General features: G+C 39.4%; 1 protein-coding gene across 1 annotated transcript in view; it reads left to right on the top strand.

The window, feature by feature from the left end:
* Positions 1-16,216, top strand: part of DPYS (dihydropyrimidinase) — a 32,302-nt gene extending 16,086 nt beyond the window's left edge. The window contains exons 7-10 of the mRNA XM_030012623.2: positions 1,781-1,923; positions 11,556-11,763; positions 14,526-14,631; positions 16,080-16,216. Of these exons, the coding sequence (XP_029868483.1) occupies positions 1,781-1,923; positions 11,556-11,763; positions 14,526-14,600 (426 nt within the window). The 3' untranslated portion in view covers positions 14,601-14,631; positions 16,080-16,216. The remainder of the gene's footprint in view (positions 1-1,780; positions 1,924-11,555; positions 11,764-14,525; positions 14,632-16,079) is intronic.
* Positions 16,217-20,019: the final 3,803 nt, after the last annotated feature.

The raw sequence follows: 20,019 nt of genomic DNA on the forward strand, positions 1-20,019 counted from the left end.
GCCCTTACTAACTCTCACTTTATGGTCCTGGGAGATAGAAGAAGATTGTTAGTGCTTAAAAAATAGCACCAGAGAACAATTTTCATCATTTAGCAGCAAAGGACTGCTATTGTTTCCGCAGTAGTGCGCAATACATTTACTTGCAGCATTTTTTTCAACAGATGAAAGGAAAGTAAAAGGAAAGAGATACCCACAGTTTCAACTTGGTCAGTTCGGTATTTTTTCCTCTTTGATCTCTCTCAAATTTAGCTGTTGGAGGAGCTTCTGCACTGGGTGTGTGCCTGTCAACTTCTAATTTGTGTTTTCAGCCAGAGAAAACAAGCTAGAGATAAGAAATGCTTCTCTAATGTATGGCTCAGTCCTGTGATGTGATGAGATGAGCACTTTCAAGTTCCGTTGACTTCAGATTCTCAGGTCCATCACAAGAATGCTTGGTGCTTCTTACGACAATGCCCTTCAGGCTCTAAACAAATATAAATATGAAAGCTAGTGGCCAGGCTTTTTGGATATGGAGTAGTCTCATGAGGGGGCCTGTGAGGCAGTCTGGTGAGGGATCTGCTGTTCACTGGGTGTTACGATTGTTCTGGCTAATACAATACTGTTAAGTTCCAGAGACTCTAGTTCAACTTTCTAATTAATATTAAGTTCTCTTGCAGTAGTGAAGTCTTGTCGATAATGCACTGCAGAGCGTATTTATTTGTCAAAAGTACAAAGTGGACTTCTGCCTATATTCACCTGTGGCATAGTTCTAGTGTGATTATTTATGGTGTAAACTGGAATATAATCTAGCTTGTGGTTAGTATGAAAGTGAGACGTGAATATGTACATCAGTGCTGCTTTTGAACAGTGTATCCTGTTGGGCAAGATGATTTTTCAAAAGGTTCTTCAATCAGTAATATACTCCCTTTTCTTACTTGTAAAATATTACATGGCTGTGAGAGTTTGTCTGGAAAACTTCCCTCCCTTCCCACACACCATTATTTAGAAGAGCAGTGTTCACCACTTCTGTTATGCTTTTCTTCTCAGATGACTGCTGACAGGCCACCATACAAACATGTTTTTGTGACATTCTGATTTCTAGACTGACCTATGCACATTATTATGGCCAGTGTAGCTGGCTTTCTGAGCAAACAACAGTCACACAGGCTGGATTAAATTAGTTACGTAGCAGTGGACAGTCCGAAGACACATGTGTGTCCATTATTGTTTGCCATTTTGCTGATGTGTCACATCAGCAAATGTGCTTTTTATACTACTTGATCTCAAATGTTTACTGAACTGTGCTATCCTCTGTGTTATTGCTGAAGATACTTGCAAATCACCTTTCCTGTATCACTCATTGTGCCTTGCCTCTCCTTTATCATGTTCTAGGCTCTCCTTAATACTGTCTCACTATTTTCCAAAACCTAGATACTTGAGAGCTGTTATGTCTCCTGAGGAAACTGTTGAGCAGAACTACAGATTCAAAGCCATCTAAAAAATTTGATTTCAGTTGACTTGGGACTGGATTCACAGAGAGTTTGGCTTTAAAGTTGTCTTTTTCTCCCTTTGCTATGGGATAAAGTAGGGTAAAGTTATCGTATTCAGTGAATGTAAATTGCAATATGTGCATCTGAGACAAATAGTTATTTTTATTTCTTTTAAACTTCACTATGACATTAAAAAAAAAATTGATGTGATGTTGGCAGAGAGCTGTCATTCATCCTAGCCTTTTCAACAAGAAGAACATTTTTTTCATTCCTTGTTTAAAAAAAATTTGCTTTTGTGTACTCTTCTGCAGTACAGTGGAAAAATGGATGAAAACAGATTTGTAGCTGTTACCAGCACAAATGCAGCAAAAATCTTTAACCTTTACCCGAAGAAGGGGAGAATTGCTGTGGGTTCTGATGCTGACATTGTGATTTGGGATCCCAAAGCTACAAGGTATGTATGGGTAGTTATTTCCTCCCATCCAGCCTCTCTGCAGGAAGAAATATCTCAAAGCCTCTGTACAGCAATAAGCCTTTGGGGTGAGGTTTTGGTGTTTTTCAACAGCACTTCATGTGAATTATTTACAGGTTATTTGTCTCCTGGAATAGTGTATGTAAGCAGAGATCTTTGATCTCTAGATGGACTTAAAAAAATTCTCCTAGATTGCTGACCAAGTGCAAAAATAACAAGGTCTGTACATTATGCTACCAGGGCTTGGTGTCCTAAGAGTAAAAATAACCACTTTGGGATCTTAGAGTAACTCTCTTAAGTGCTAGAGTATGTTTACCTTCCTCCCACTGCAAGGAGAAGGGAGAGGAGCCTGCGTTCCTGCAGAATGACCCGTTGCAAGCTTGTGTTTTGAACTTAGAGCTACTTCAAACATATTCAAAGGTGGTCAGGATGGGTGGTGAAAGTGTGATGTCTTGCCCTCCTAATGTCTTCTCCCTACCTGATAGAGCAAATATAGTGGTAGAGCCAGTAGCGAGCTTAGTTCTGAAGCTCAAGCTGTGCATTTAAGGAGTTTTCTGATTTTGTGCACAGTAAGTCTGCTAGAATAGTCACAACAACAACAGGTGTGCTTGTCTCAACCTGCATGACTTGATGGCATGCTACATTTTTGCTACAAAGAGCATGCAGTGTCTGGCTTCTGTGCCCATCCTGGTCTTGTTTGAACTGCCTGGAAATGGTCTGGCGGCTGTCTGTCACAGAGCCAGCTCACCTGGGGAGTTGTCTTTCTCAGCTGAGATGCCTATGGGCTGTGCGAGTGCATCTCCACTGTTCAAGTGCTGAGCAGGTTAGCTTAAATCTGCAGGCACTTCTAACAGCTGAGTCTCGCATCTGATCACATCCAGCCCTGCACATAGCAGCAGCAGCAGATCAGGTGGTGTGCTGGGATGGTGCTTTTGTCTTGGGCTCAGCTCTAGTGAGCAGTGTGAGTGTACACCTGCCCTGAAGGCACATGTTGACCCTCCTTGAAATCTCTTCATCAGTATCATCCAAATAGTAAATCCACAGAAGATAGCAATCACTAACCCTAGATGAGCTTTGTGGGGTGTTGGGCATGATGACAGTATGGCCAGCTTTCATCAAGGTACCACCGTGTTTGGTGTTCCTAAAGCCTGAGCTGTTGTAACTCAGATGGCATTAGATTTTCAGCCTTTATTTTTTAAAAAAAGAGTTGAAGACTCTCCTCATAGTAGAGAAAAGTTTCAAAACATAACTGGGCAAATCTGATTTTGGAAGCCAAATGGAGGAAGAAAAGCCCAAATCCTAGATATACCTTACACAACCAAAATTTTCCTGACCAGTCTTCTGGTTTGTGAATTTTTGATGATGCAATTCTCACTAATTTCAGTATATTCTTGAGTACGAAAAATGTGTGAGAGTTAGAGGAAAAGCATTCTGTGTTTTAAGCTGCAAAGCTTGAGGACATGGAGGTTGCTATTCAGAAGTCCCACAAAAAAATGGCAACACCAGCAAAAGAAGTTTTAGGAGTGTCAACCCCAATAAACATAGAGTCCTGCCCAGCGCTGGGTCAGAGAGATTTTCATGCGCATTATGCCTTCTGGCATGTTGAGCAAGCATATTTTGAGATACTAGCAATGAGCTATTTCAGGATGGTGGAGCTATGAACTCTGACTAAAAAAAAACCTGAAGGATTCTTTTCTGAGCTCACTTCTGCTCTGCCTGGGGACAAATGAATCTAGAAGAATAGCAGAGTTCTGACATTGTTCTCAAGGTGCTTTGTCAGCTCGTGAAATTATTCATCCTTGTGCCTCCAAAACATTCCTTCTTCCTCCTTTCACTCTCTCCTGAGCGCTCTCATTGCCTTTTTGCCCACTGCAGCTGTAAAGGTGCAGGTTTTCTTCAGATATTTTTTCAAACATTAAACTGTATTTTCTTACTGAGCAAGCTGATTTTAAGTTCAGCCAATACTTTTTTTCTGATCTGGTATTGTTCCCATTGTTTATCCCTTTGGCTTTGCTGGGAACAAGCCTCTCTGCAGGTACAATTGTGTGAACTACATGAGTAAGTATAAATAAATCTCACTAGTGCTTGTCTATTCATTTCACTACAAATCCTGAAGAGGGCACAAACAGCACAGCAGAAAAAAAGGATCTAGCTAATGGACTTCAGCCATTTAAGATATTACACAAGGTGCAGCCTCATGTGCTTTTGTTGACTCTGGGGAGTGATTTTCAATTTCACAATAGGCTTGTTCCTCTTTCTTGCAAAGTCCTTCCTCTTTTGAGCATGACATTTTTTCTTGTTTGTAAATCTAAATCTTGTAAGAGAGGAAAATGCAATTTTCCAGTTGTGATTCGATGCTGTGTTGCTGTAGTCTTAGAATACCGGCTGATACTAGCATAAAGAGTTAGAAAATTGCTGAAATATTGCTGAGAGGAACTAGCATTATCACAATATGTCAGAGGAATTCTATAGGGAAGATTCTGCAAAATAGCAACATGTCAGGTGCTACCTGAGCATTCAGGATTTTCTCCTTCTAGGTTGCAAGAACCTAGTGAATTCAACGTGACAGCTCTGCAAGCTGGGAGCAATTGCAATTCAAGGTTCCACTTCCAGCACTCTGCCACTTTAGCTGAGGCTTTCCTTCTACAGGTCAGCTTCATTGACTGGCCTATTTCTGTAGCATTTTCTGGTAATTTCTGCAGACAATATTATATGAACAGTAATCAGATTTGCTACTGTACTTAAAGGCTTCCAAATACTGGTTTTAGCAGGTCTGCATGAAAGCAAGGAGTATCGGGAAGAAACACATTAAATGTATAAATTCTTTAGAAACTGCATTAGAAAAGACAGGTTGTGAGTTCTGCCAGGTTAGGTCTGTTTCTTAGCTTCCTTATACTCATTGCATATTCATTAAAGAACACACAAATACCAAAGGGACCTGTTGGTTTATTGCAGCCATGTGCTACTAAACATCATGTTGCAGACCTCAACACCCTCAGCATCCCAAGTACAGCCTGTGCACACAGGATTGTTTTGTGAGAACTCCTTGGGAAAAAGCATGTAGGCAGCAAATGTGTACTCACTGTACCATCTTATTTTAATCTGTGTTTTGATCAAGAATCTTCACTGACTTCTTTCAGCTGCACACAAATAATATAGCAGCCCCAAGTCTGTGAAACAAAAGCAACTGTAAAGACTGTTCCGGAAGGAGAGGGCAAAGTAAGCAAGGAGAAGGGAATGTCACCTGTCAGCAAGTCAGTGTCCTCTGTAGCTGATGCCTTTAGTGATTTGAAAGCAAGCAAGAATACAAAATCTCTAGGGCTTGTTTCAGAAATGCTCAGCAAGGAATCTAAATACTGCAGTACCCAATTCAGTCTGTGAAAAGAGCTGAGCATCCCTTGTAAAGTAGGGGCAGAAGGTGCTAAAGATCTCAGACATTCAGCTCCTGGAAGATATTAGCGCTGAATAAACTCACTGTACCCTATCGGAGCCTTGCAAATAAGCCCTGGCTCAGGCCCCAAAGGCAAGATCAAACACCCATAGGGATAAAAAACCCATCTCGAATGGAGTTTAACTTTCTAAGTCCAGCCACTTCATTATAACAACGTGCAGTCTGGGAAGCCTCACCCACGTTTTTTTTCCAGTTACCAAAGCCTAAAAGTTAGGTACTTTTTGAATGCGGAGGCAGAGCTGGCTGTGCAGGTAGCAGTCTCTCACCCCATCCTCCTTGGGCTCCACTGGAGTGGCCCTCTTTGGCGGGCCCAGCGTGTGCCCCACGTGTGCCAATGGAGCTGGGCTCAACCCTGAGCACAGCAGTGATGGCTGCAGTCCCAAGTGCACAGCTGCTGGAGCAGGGTCCCTGGTTAGCAGGGAATGCAGGAGTCCTGAGGTGAGGAGGAGAGGGAGGAAAAGGACATGTTATTCTGTAATCTACGTGCTGTGACATGACTAGGGAAGACGTGGTTTCTAGCCCGTTTCCAGTGTTGTTTATGCATTTTATGGGAAACAGTCACTGGATGCAAATCAGCGAGAAGTCAGAGTGCCCCAGTCTGCTGGTATATGTTCCCTCAATGCCTTTGTTTGTGTGTAGATATGTTTGTGGATAAATCTTTTGCATTTTTTAGAATCAAAGTCTGCAGCCTATGTCTGTCTCATTTGTAGTCAAGTCTTTAGCCTCACAGGCTTAAGTGGGGACAAGTTACAACATTTAAGCACTCTTTGCCAAGCAACTGCCTGTAATTTTTCATAACATGAAAGAGGAAGAAACCAAGATGTTAACAGATGATTAGAATAAATAATGCTGCAACTGTCTTACTCTTTTGATGAATGAGCATAATTTTGAATACTCAGTATATGGATAACTGCATCTAGACACAATGAGCTAAAATGAAATAATGTGGCATACAAATATGTATGCACAGGACAAGTATGTTCTAGCATTTTCAATAACCCCGTATGCTTTTTCACAAGTACAAGCATGTGCATGCATGAATGTACACTAATTCACTAGAATTAGAGTTCCTGTCAGAGGCCTGTTATCTCAAATTAGGGGGACATGAAGAAAGAAACAACAGGCACAAATTAAAACACAGGAAATTCCATTTAAACATAAGAAATAGCTTTTTTTTGCTGTGGGGGTGATCAAACACTGGCACAGGCTGCCCAAAGAGATTGTGGAGTCTCCATCTTTGGAGGTACTTAAAACCCGACTGGACACAGCCCTGAAAAACCTACTTTGGCTGACCCTGATCAGAGCAGAGGGCTTGGAATAGGTGATCTCCAGAGATGCTTTCCAACCTCAATGACTCTGTGGTTCTGTGAACTGTAACAAAATAAGCCTCTGTGAGACAGCATGATGTACGTTTCCCCAGTAACTTGCTGTCTCACGAAATGTCAGCTGCTCTCTTTAGAGAACTGAATCTTAGAAATGTTACAAAAAAAAAAAATTAAATCTTTCTTATTTTCTCCTTATATAACCTTGCCTTTTTCTCCCTGGTAATCGCTTCCAGATCTTCTTTAGTCATTGAATAGACTAATTTGTATTTTCCTCTCTTTTTATGCTTTTCTGCAAGCTTAATTTCTCATTACTGTTTCCCTCCTGCCCATTATACAGTTTGACAATTTTCGCTTCTATCCCATATCAGCTTGGAGTGATTGATAGGACCAGACTGGTGGTATTGTTGACAAATGAGTTACTTACCATAATCAGAAAAATAATTTTGTTGCCATTCTCTACCCATCTTAAAACAATGAATTTTAGGAGATATGATTGCATGAAATAAAGACCCGATCCCTCAGATAAGTCACTTCTACTTGGAGCTCGCAAACATTAACTTCCTACCTCTTCTTGCATCTGTTATCCACAAATCTCCTCACTTCATATGACTACTGGAAGGCAATGCTTATTTAAAGATATTTTTTAAGAGGCTAGGAATACAACTTTATGAATAGTTGCCTGCATATATTTGCATGTGCAGTTATTGCAATTCCTTAATATAAAATAGGCCATGGGGTTTTTAATCCACATTATAGGCTTACAGCTAGCATTTTTGCACATAGATTTTAAGACTTTCTTCTTCTTCCGCTCTTTTTTCCCCCTCCTTTGCTTTCTTTTTAATAAAACTGACTCTTTAATATTAACAAAGTTCAACTTAATTATCATTATAAATGAGTGGTGGCTCAGGACAGCACAGAAAGATGAATGTTCTATTTATTTTTTTCTAGATTTTAGAAAAGCGGGTTAACAATATGGAGAGTTCAAAGGCATCTGAAAGTGATGTGAAGAGGCAAGTCACAAAGGCTGATACTATCCTCACCAAACTGGCATTTCTCACCTACCCCCAGCTCCAAAAAGCTTAGAGATACTGCATTGTAAGCACTGAGAGAAGTTGCTTACAGCTCAAATATTCACTCTTACATAAGTTGGTTTTCTATGGCAGCTGTCAATGAAGCAGTTGTTTTCTCTTCAACAATGGACTCAGGTCATGTTAACTGCCTTTATTACTGTATTTTAAATTAATTCATTAAATAATTATAGAATAGGTGTCCTCCTTTTACTGAGACGTTGAGCAGCTATTCTTACCTAAGGGCTGTCAACTACAGAATTCCTTCATATTCCTGTACCTGGAATTTTTTTGAGAAAACTGTGAGGTATGCATCCACTTTCTATTGAAAGTAATTAAATTCTTCATTTTCTTATGCCCACTTTGAAAATTAAAGTGATAACGCTCACAGCAGTCAAAGTTTAGGTTCTAAAGCTCACTCCAGTCCAACAGATCCACCTTCACTGGGCTGATGTAGCTTCATGTCCTATGCATTATGAGGGGTAGAAGATCATTCTAATGTCTAATGGTTTCCCTTCATCCAGTTCCCCCTCCTGCCTGACTGTAACTCACTATTTAGTATTTCAGGCTCTGACTGAGGCGTAGACATGTTTATGATGGTCCTGGGTTGTGTATGACTTGAAATGAAAACTGGTACCTCTAACTCCTTAACAAACCTTCAGGGCATAACTTTTCAGCTCACCACCTGTACAGTCTTGAATTTCACCCAACAGCTTGCTGTGTTAGTCTAATCTGATGCTCTTTTCTAAATTTCAAACTTCAGTTTGTAGTTTATTTAGATACAATATTCTAGGAGTGGCTGTAAAGTCCTTTCTCACATAGAGCATAAATAAATACAGGATTACTAGTCACTGAATCCTCACACAGTCAGAAAAAATCTGGTAATTGCATTTAGACTAAAATAATTGCTATTTTAGCTGTAAATTAGTTGGACAGAAGCACTGCGTTGAAAAAAAACAATTTCAGAAGCATGTCTTCCTCTGTGGTACTAGAGGAATGTCAATTGATATACTGACAGCCTAAAACGTCTTTGCAAGACAGGTGTATCAAAAGCAGCTGAAGTGAATTACATGGAAACACTGATGTAAGTAGGAACAAAACAGGGCCTGATGTCTTTACAGTATCCTCTTTGCAGAGGAGAATGTTCTTTTACATGTTGAAGTAATCATTCTGATCTCAGTCTCTGTTTCAGAAAGGGTTGCCTGAAACAAGAGCCACTGTAATTTATAACTAGAATTAGAGAATTTTACAAATTTTATAAAAGAAATCCAATACAGTTTTTCGCAGCCTGGAGTCAGAATCTGCTCTCATGTTGAGTAATCCTTTACATCAGGCATCACTTAGGATGCTGGAGACAGCTGTTATGTTACACTTCACTATGGTGGCAGTCTTGGTTTCTTGGATTATAAGTAGGCTACAGCCATTCTTGCTATTAGCTGAGTGGTCAATAGTGTTCAGACATTCGGAGCAAATAGTGGAATTTCACTACGATTCCCAGCAAGCTGCCTGCTACTGAAATGGCTGACAGCAGTAAACAGTCAGTTGCATAAGGTTGCTGAGTTGTGAGCTTCAGATCCAAGCATACCATCTAGTGCTGTGTTAATTGGTTGTTCACTTGCTACCTGAAACTTTCACTGCCATTGATAACGTCAAAGGGTTAAATCACAGATGAATTTTGGTGATATCCAGGGAGAATGCGCTTCACCTTTAGAAGGGGCAGCGTGACCTAAGGCTTGTTTCAACAGAAGAGTTATAAATGAGTTCTATACAAGTTTGCTGTTGAGACAAGCTCTGGGAAATGTGTTTTGTCATATTGTGAGGTTTATCTGTGCTAACTTCCATTCATTTTGTATCTTTCTGAAGGACATAGTTACCTCTGAGGTGTGTTTACCTCTAGTGATCCTGCTCTAGCACATTTAAACAGCTCCCATGTTGAGTTGAAGTATCTTGCTTATTTTTCTGTTCGTTTGCTCAAATTACCTTTTCCATTTTTCTTTTCAGGTCCCAGTGCTATTGTGCAAATAGACATGATGTATACCCAGAGAATGCTAAAGATAATTATATTACAGTTGTTCTTACTTACTGTTCTAGTGTTGGACCCATAAGGGTAATGCAATAAGCTAGAGGAATATGTTCACAAACTCTTTGTAGGGCTATTGTAACACCCATGGATAAAGTTGTTGGACAGTATTCATAGGACCAGTGAATACAAGAGAGGTCTGACCTCTATTGCTCACTCTTTCTGCTGTGAATCTGCAAGATGATGCTGATACTGGTGAGCAGGCATGCATAAGTTTTCTGTCCAAGGTGTGCTGAATAAGGAAAAGTTTTTATTCCTAGGGCAGGCTAGTCGTAGAGAGTATTTCTATATATACAGCCTTTGGAAAGTCAGTTGCCACCAAGATTTAAATGTAGACCTTAGTAGAACCATTTCTCTTAGTTCAACAGAACAATATGAAAGGAAAGCTAAGTCTCCTTCCACAAATTCTTTTTTCCTCTGCATAAGTGATTACTTTTGAAAATGGCTATACTTCAAGAAAGATACAGATTTTGTTGTGGTTTTCTCATTTTGATAAGGATGTTAACTAAAGTTTTAGAAAATTCTTCTCCAAACAGATCAATATTTTAATCTATTAATATTTCATATTACTTTTGACTTTGATAATTCTTTTTCAAAAGATATAGTCTCTGGAATAATGTTAATGCTATATATGCATGATAGGTTTTTGATTGTGTGAGCACGTATTCTGGAAAATTCTGACTGCTAGCCAAAAGCATGAAGCTTCCTTCCTTTCAGAAATTACAGATGACAATAAAAATGTAAACTCTCCAAGTTATTAAAAAAAAATAATCTGTAGATTGGAAACAGGAAGTTAATACAATAATTAACTAAAATTCAAAATCTTGTGACCCATTTTAGATACAGTAGATAGTAAGTAGATCAGTAGGGAAAGTAGATAATAAAGGAAGTATACACAGCCTGGACTTCCAGATGCTAATGTCAGCCCTAGCGTTGGCTCTGCCTTTAATGTAGCCAGTTAGGGTTGGAGAAATTGGCTAGAAAAATGGTGATCATAAAGAATGAGGTCTATGCGTAAACAAAGCAATAACACCATAGCTCAAGTGAGTACTGTTGAGGTCCACAATTATAATTTGCTTAATACCCTTGGAGGAAAGTTATGTAGAAGTGTGACGTTGTCATTATTATTTAGTAGCATCGAGATATTTGGGCTGTCAGACACTGGATCAATCCAACTCACATTAAGATTTACCAAAGTTCATTACCATCTACTGACTTTCCAGTGAAATAGTCTTTGTGTTATTTATGAGTCTCAATCTTTGAAACATTGCAGCCATACTTTTCAAACTTGAAATTGCAAGTCATTCTAGCTAAAAGGTCAGAGCTTTTTCTGACCTTATTGTGCACAGATATTTGCTTGACAAGGCAGAATGAAATCATGTTATTCAAATAAAATATTACAACCTGATTTTTTTTTCCACTAATCTCTTCCTAGTGGAAAATTTTGCATTTCAAGGCTGCAAAGTTCTGTCCTTTACTCTCCCTTTTCATTCTTTTGAAATGCAATTACTGTTCAATGAAATGTTATTGCTCTATCCTATTTTTACAGCTGTTCCATGATGTACTGTACAGTGTCATAGTTTAATAATGCTGCTAAATTTTCTTCCTTTATCAATTTCTCAAAAATTTATAATGAAGTAAAATGCAAGGATCATAGTAATTTTTGGCATTGTTTTGTTTTGTAAACACAGGACAATATCTGCAAAGACACATCACCAGGCCAACAATTTCAATATATTTGAAGGAATGGTCTGCCATGGAGTCCCAGTTGCGACAATTTCAAGAGGCAAAGTAGTTTATGAAGGTGGAGCTTTCAATGTCACAGCAGGAGAAGGCAAATATGTCTCCCGTCCACCATTCCCTCCATATGTCTACAAACGAGTCAGGCAGCGGGAGCAGGTTAATTAAAATAATAAATCTCTGTAATGCTTTGTACAACATGAGGATAACTAGCTCTTGGGAAGAGAGGTTTGGGGATTCAATCGTAATTTCCCTTACTAATCAAAATCTGCCAAGGTGGGAGGAAATGAAACTAAGGACTCAATTTTTATTGCTCTTTATCTTACAGAAAAATATCATAGACTAGTTCCTGCTCATAGGGTAGTCTGTACAGCTCATAGACTAAGCCTGGATACTTTTTAAAATAAACACGTCCCACTTGCAATAAAAGTGGGCAAAGTTTTGCTCGTAAGTAATCTAACTAACTGCTACATTTCATCACTGATTTCACTGAAAATCAGAGAGGCTTCACATCATATGCAGGAGGAAATCTTACACTGAGGAAGAAATCGGTAATTTTCTAAATCTTTCATGGATCAGATATTTGGAGCTAAGCCCTGTAGAATGTTGAACACTTCGCTGTGTTCCAGCAAGAATGTGTTAAAAACTGAACATGCGCAAAGTGCACTGCTGGACCAAGATAGTTCTGTTCAAGCTCTTGTTCTTTTTTTTTTTTTTTTTTTTTAAGAGAAATATTGCAAAATACATGAAGATTGAATTTTCAGTGCTTATTTACCATGGAAGCATTCATGAAGAATGCTTTTGCGTCCTTAGTGTTACTTATTGTGAGTAGGATTTTCAAAAGCAGCCAGATAAACTGTATTTTAAAATCACAGCCTGAATCAGTGGGATTCACTGCAGGATCTAAAAGTTGAATCAGACTAGGATCCATGTAAGATATGGCCCATTGAAATGCTTCCAATATAATTCTGTATATTTCTTCCTGCTGTTGTCTTGATGGACTGAGAAAGGCATGTAAAAGTGGCTGAGTAAGGCTTTCTTCCAAACACCACACTTTCACAGGAGCTGGTGGGCTGTTTGCAAGTTGATACATATAATACAGTGGATAGGCAGGGAAGTCCCTGCGTGAGCACACAGTTTTTGCCTGGGAGCTAAGAACAGAAAACAGATATTGCATTTTGGGGTTTTCCAAACATAAAGGAACACTTTTTTTTTTTTTTTTGGTACCAGTACAAGTCAGTGTAAATTAGATAAACTAGAGAGATTTTTCACTTGCATTATGTTAGCATCTATGCTGTTTCTACTTTGCTTTTTATTTTGAAACCAGATTCCTCATTTAAATCTGTCCACAAATTTTATATATTCTATTCACCTTTTCAGTGTGAATGCAGGTTAATGTTTCTGGGGGAAAGGAAGGGCAAATGAAATAATCTGTGCCTGGACTTCCCAGACTAGTAGAAAAGTGAGCCAGTAGTCCTAACTGTGAATTTGTCCAGATAAAAGATCTTCCATTTCCACTGAACATGTAACTGAATTGAAACAATTGCTCCAAAAGTCATGCAATTCTATGGCCAGCTGCAGATAAGATTGTCTCACAGGCTAAATAGTGAGAACTGCTTACCTACAGTAGACTCATTCTGCATTTTTAATCTAGATAGAATCTCTTTGCAGTGTTCCTCTTAGAAATCATAGTCCTTTGGGTCTATCTTCAGTGGGGTATATATCATACACAAAGTTGTGTGTGCCTGTGAGTCTATTTAATCCATTGGACATCATTGAAGATATTAGGTACTTTGTTAATGAGGGCTGCTTACTATTACAGCACTTTCTTTGTTGTGCAGTGTTGATCCCTTTGCCTTTTAATGCAAAATAAATGTCAGGTAATAGTAATCGAAACTAGCTATTGAAAACAGATTTGTACTAGCATTACACCAGCAAAAACTTGGGGCATTCCTTTTCATGTAAGAGAACACGTTGCACTTACTAAATGATAATTAGGTGCTTCCTGAAGCATAGCTGAGTTTTAGTGACTGCAAATCCTGGCATCTCTGCTAAAGCCTTATATGCCATGTTAGAGGAAGATTAGTATCAAAACTAAACTACAATTTATAAGAAATTTGATAATTACAGAATTCTGAAAGACTTCCATGAACATGGTGGTTTCCATTTCCCATCAAAGCTAGAGAGAACTTTCTCTTAACCAAAACATCAAGTGTAGCATGTCTTCAGAAGTGATTTTTCAACCAGCTCAACCTCCTGTAGCCAGCAGCTGGGATAGTGGGTGGTAGATACCCACACAAGCCAGGATTCACTTTGTTTCACTGATGTTCATTAACCTCTCTTACCTGTATTAAGAGCATCACTGGAAAATGTGATTACTTTAACAAAGAACAAGCTTGTAGCTTGAACATGCAGTGAGTCAGCTGTTCTGGAGAGCAGCTCAGGCGTGTTTTCTCTGTACCTGTTCTCTCCTGGGATATCCTGAAGTAGCTGAACTGAGATTAAAAAAATACACAGAAGCAACCAGATTAATTGATTTGTGCTTGTGTTTTAGCATATCCTGGTTATTTGTGCCATAATCTCTGGGTTTTGCCACTCCAAGTTCTGTTTGGACTAAGGAAGGGAGAAGCATCAAAAAAATGAGGTGGAAGATGCTCAGTTGCTTCTTTAAAAAAATGGGTTTAGAATTGCTTTGTTACATTGCTGAAGAGATTGAGCCACCCAGCTCCTGATGAAAGCTGAGAACTGAACAGTTTAATCCCAGTGTAAGGGATCTTTTCAAGAGAGAAGTTTGATGAAATTGTTGGGATGCATAACATACAAAGCTGGGTTATCATAGGACTGCTATTTTCATTGTGTCCAATTAGCAATTGCAAGGGGAAGACAAATAACAATGAAAGATTTGAAATATTTTACTGCAGGTCTGCCAGCCTGTTCCTGTTAAGAGAGCACCATATACAGATGTGGTCTCAGCAGCATCCATCACACCAAAATAGTAGGCTCATTCCCCAGTTTTGGCTCTTGCAGGTAACTGTCTCTTTTGATTAGTGAAAACTACTTTACTTAATGCTTCTCGGAAACTTCAAGAAAACAAAAGTGTAGCAGGCCATCTAGCCTGTGACAGGCTTGTCTGAAATAAGCCCTCTCAGAAGCCGAGTTGTCTCGGTATCTTTAAAGTTGATGAAAATGTGTAGCAGCCCAGGTATGGAGGAACTCTTTCTGATTGGAGCCTCATTTAAAAAGTCAGGTTGAGAGAAGCAAATGGAGTTTAACTGCTAGACTGAGACATGGGTATGAAGGCCCATAGAAAACCTGAGTTCAGTTAGCACCAGGAGTACAAACAAAACATAAATGTTTGGCTTGCAGATTTACAGAAAAAAAACCCCAAACAAAATCAGCTTGATGTGAAAAATTAATTTTTTTAGTGTCCCTGTGTTACAGACAATAACCGTCCACCAATTGTGCTGTTTGGGCTAAGCTGATGAGATCTGTTTTGCAAAGACAACAGCTGTCTTCATGCAATAGAGGTGCTGCAGTCAATCCCAGCAGTGGTCTAATGGATGGCTGAGCTGTTGTAAGGCTCAGTGCTGGTAACAGGGGAATAAACACCCAGCATCTCCCCTTCCTTCCTCTCCAGTGTCCACAGTGTGTAGCTTGGTTATTGACACTCCCTCACCTGTATATGCCCTGGTGCTCGGTAGATCTTTCTGTGAGCTGATTTACTTGCTAAGCCAGTGGAAAACAATTAGCTTCCTTTTTCTGGGTTAGTTTTCTGTTGGCAGCTGGGGAGAAGGACTAGGTGACAACACCTCGCTCTTTAACAGTTTAACACACAGAAGAAATGCTTCAGGAAAAAGTAAAAGAACTAGGTAAGATCTTCAGCAAGCACAATTGAGACGATGCTGCTGTATGCCAACTGCAGCTGAAATGTTGTCTACTACAGCAAGGGAGTTGATTAACATGGGTCAGGGGGACAGTGGGTGGCAGTAAGCATGACAAAATCCAGGCTGAGGTTTTGGGTGCATATGTGTACCAACAATGAGATCAGCTAGTTTGAGAAATGATTTCCCAACAGATGGATGTAAAGCCTCAGTTCGCACCTCATATAAAATGGGTCTGTTCTTCGTGCTAATTAATATGAGGATAGGAACAAACCTGCAATGGTGGGAGGGTGAAGTTAGCTTTTGCACTTTTCATTGTATTATTCCTTTAAAGCTACCTCTCAGTGAACCTCATCCCGGGCATCAGTAGCAGCAACAGAGTGCAGCATCCTATTTGTTTTCCTTTGTCATAAGGGAGAAAGCTTTTGTAATAGAGAGGACTAAAGGCTAAAGCTGCAATAGCGTGAGGGAGCAATAATCATTCTTTCTAGCTCCTAGCACTCTTTCTCCATTATTACCTCTCTGAGTGACAAATTGCAAAGCAGAGATTTTCTGTTGAAAGATTATATCATATTGTCTTTTTCTTCTCTGTAGATAAAAGCAAATGAAAATGACCCTGCTGTCCCCATCAAAGCAGTGCATTCTGGGTCCAACAATCAATCCACAATCAACTTCTCAAGAACCAACATGAAACAACAGTAACCAATAAACATTATACCGGGCTTCCTGCATGAAAGTTGTCATTGCAATTTCTCTTTCAAAGGAATTTTGTTATAAGAACTGGAAAATTCTTTTTAGAAAATGGGGCAATAATAAAATAATAACTACAATTATAATGTGGCAGCAGCTCAGTAGGTTCTTAAAAGTAGGTGAGTTTGGGGATGGTATTTCTTAATATTTATCTTTAGAAGGTATCAGCTAACCTATAAAGTAAAAGCAATGAACAGTGGCCTTTAAGCACATTTTCTACATTCTTCCTCTGTTAGGTCACAGGAGATGAATCCTAATTCTCTAGTTTCATGTGTTAGGAAGATCTCTGTTGTGCTTAGCAATGCATAGAATTCTGATAGCAGATGCTGAATTTGATTTTTTGTTTTTCCCTTCCTGGAAGGGGTCAGGTACAGAAAAATGCTGATTCAGGAGAACTGTCACTGTTTTAGAGCTGCTGCTACATCTCCCTTCCCTGTCTTTAAAGGAGTTTATACATTTTGTCCCTGCCAGCTGCACAGCCAAGCATTTATTGGTGTGTTCAAGTGTTTCTCTTGCTACACCCTAAGCAAACCTATGCCAACCATACTGGCGAACTCACCTACAATACTGTTCTGTGTTCTGGCTTTATGGAGAGACACACACCCATAACTTGAAGGCTTATGAAGTGGGATCACCAGAGCAGGAACATAATGTGTTAATTTCAAAAACCTTCTTTTTCTGAAAATGTGAGTTTTTTCCCAATGTAACTAACACTTTGTCTTTTGTAGGATAGGATTCCGGTTAAAGAAAAATAATCTGATTTGATCAATTTATCGGATTTCCCATTTGAGAGAATTGTATTCTTAGAAGCATGATTCTGCTACCATGTCTAGACAAGTTTTGCCTCGGAAACCTAGAATGTTGTTTAAAGTTGCATTTACACATGTGATAGCCCTTCTTTTCAAGCAATTGTTACTGGGGAATCTTTAAGAGAGAAATGAGGTCAACACAAAAACACCTTTACAGTGAGTTTATTGTCCCATGTATAGAAACAGTATAACCTGTACTTCTGTGCAACCCATGAGCCAAACAGGCACAGAAGGACTTTCAAATTTTAAGACAGACACAGAAAGCATATGCTAATTACTGTTATTTTTAATTTGACAGTGGAAAGTAGACTTGTAGTTCCTGCTATATTCATGGCATACAGTGATGTATGAGCTTGAATGAGAAACAAACTCTTACTAGGTTGGTAGTTCTTGTGTCTCTAAATAGCAAAGGAGAATTTTCTTTGTAAGATGGTGGAGCATAATCATGGGGATGTTCAGGAAGAGCTAGCACAGGTTCCCATTTCTCATGTTGTATTTCGGGTGGCAGAACAGCAGAACCAGGCATCCAGCACTATTACAGTGACTATTACAAGGGAGCGGGTTCACTGTTCAATGTAGACTTCTATACCGCAATGGTCTGCATCTGAGTGTGTTGCCAAGTCTCCCTCTATAATCAACAGAGAGAAAGATGCCTCTGCAACATTATTCATCTCTGCATCAAGATCTAAAACAGGCTAGATTAACCTTTCCAGAGTTGTTCTCTTTTGGGATGAGATGAGTAGTTTTCTTGCAAATGCCAGTTAGTCTCCGTTGACTACAAAGAGAATACAGTGTGACTATGATGCAGATGTTTACTCTGCAGCTGCCTTCCACCTAGCCCATCTTTGCCTCTCAGAACTGGAACTTTATGGTATGAAGGATGCCTGTCTTTTCTTATGTTTTGTCTCATCGAGAGTGCATGTCAACCATGGATCCATTCTTTTTAATTAATCTTCTGCTACCTTGGAAGAAGAGCAGAAATTTGAGAAGAGTAGGGGAAAAAGCACGGAGGGGAAAGGACTTATTTCTACTTTCAACAATAACTTATATTTGTGTGGAGTCTTTCCTCTCAGGCTTCAGGTTTTAACTATTATTAGAGCCTTGCAATTGCATGATATACCTGTGAGGCAAGTAAATATAATTAGAATATGTTTACAGTTGTGAGAACTATGGATGCTCAAAGCTCTGAAATCACTCAAGTGACTGAATATATGTAGTAGCCTTATGTTTAACATCCAGTGTTGGCTTAAGTGAGTTGCTCAAGGCCAAAATGACTCAATTATGACAGAAATGAAACCCAGGAGTAAAGGCTGCCTGTCCTTTGGATACTTTGGACGTGCCCAGGACTTTCAAATGTCCTTTGGGCTCTTGGGACACCTACTGAGATCAAAGTGATACAAAAGACTGCAGATCATGAAACCCCAAAGGAACAAAGTTAGTGATTTTTCTAAAAACAGATGTTTTCACAGTGTGATAACAGCAAGTAGTTTTATGCTTTATATAAACACCCATTTTGTAAATTGAGCTCTCCAAACCATGAAAGTGTATCATCTGTGGAAAAACGTATAATATTTTTAGGTTTCCTACAGATTTTTATTAGATTAGAAATGAGGAAGCTTCTCCCTGTACAATTAGCAAAGAGTTCCTGATCCCTATGTTGTTATTTACTGCTCTCTACCATGGATTTTCTCCTCACAGGGGGTATCCTTTGGATTTTGTTCTTAACAAATGCCTATTTTTTAATTCCAATGACTGTTTTAAATATTGTGCAGATGTCATAAAAAAAAATTACCTGCATATTGTGAACTGGGGTTTACACCAAAGCATCTGCTGTATTTTTATGTCCTTGAGTGCAACAAGTTATTGAGCCTGTCAAGTTTTTGATATTTATGAGTATTTGTTTTGCCATGACACATGCTGGCCCTAGTACCTGAATCCTACCTCTAGCCACAAGGTGCCAAGTAATAGCCCTTGAGAAACTGTGTGATATCAGAAGTATTTCAGCTGTGCTATTCAGGCACTGCTACAATGGTTGAGACTGTCAAGCTCCAAATCTCTGTGGTCCTTGTTTTTTTTCTACTTATGTGAGGCACACTGTAATGGTGGGATCTCCACAGGGATATAATTTGGGAACTGCCCAGGTCACTATTCCAAAACACAAGTAATGAGTGACAGCAGACCCAAATACAGTAGAGTGTTTTTTCTAGTAGGCATATAATTAATTTGGGATGCAGTGGAATTATAAAACGCATTTAAGTCAGCACAGGTCCTGAACTGGAGCACTGGAAGGAGCACTGAGTGGTCTCCCAGTCCTGCCTCAGTCTCTAGACCCTGACAAGACTTCTCAGTTTGTCCTACAACCTCATCCCAGCTATCACTTCCTCATTACATTCTCACAAAGTTGTTGCTGGACCTGTTGTCCTAAGACAACAGATGCCCCACACTATGTTGGAAAGCTGGTTTAGAGGTGATTTCTGCAGCCCACCCAGTTTCCTTGAGCATTTCAATGGGGAAGTAAGGCAACATTTCATGGGGAAGTAAGACAACAATTGCGTTCCCAGATGTTTGAATCTTACCTCATTTAGCCACAATCCTCAGGCTTCTCCAGTGCCTACTGAGAAAAGTTTGCTTTCTTTGACTCTTCCTTCAGTCCTTTGGTCACTCTGCTGGAGTAGACTATCTCTGGTTGCTTTGAGAGGTGGCATTGCTGCATTAAACCCCTTTTTCTCTCACTACAGAGGAGCTGAGGATCTGTTTTGTCAAGGCTGAAACACAGAACAACCTTTCCTTGCTTAGCACTTCCCTTTGGGATTCTGCTGGTTTCACCTTGCTCTTGTATGGAAAGGTTAAAGACTCAAATACATTATTAAAGTAAGGGAAAATCTCAACCATATTTTTATCACTCTCCCCAGCCAGACAGAAATTTGGGATCTTTAGCACTCCATTCTCCCTGGCGACATGCATTCCAGGTGCAG

This window comes from Aquila chrysaetos, chromosome 4, assembly GCF_900496995.4.
Source record: "Aquila chrysaetos chrysaetos chromosome 4, bAquChr1.4, whole genome shotgun sequence".
Taxonomy (NCBI): domain Eukaryota; kingdom Metazoa; phylum Chordata; class Aves; order Accipitriformes; family Accipitridae; genus Aquila; species Aquila chrysaetos.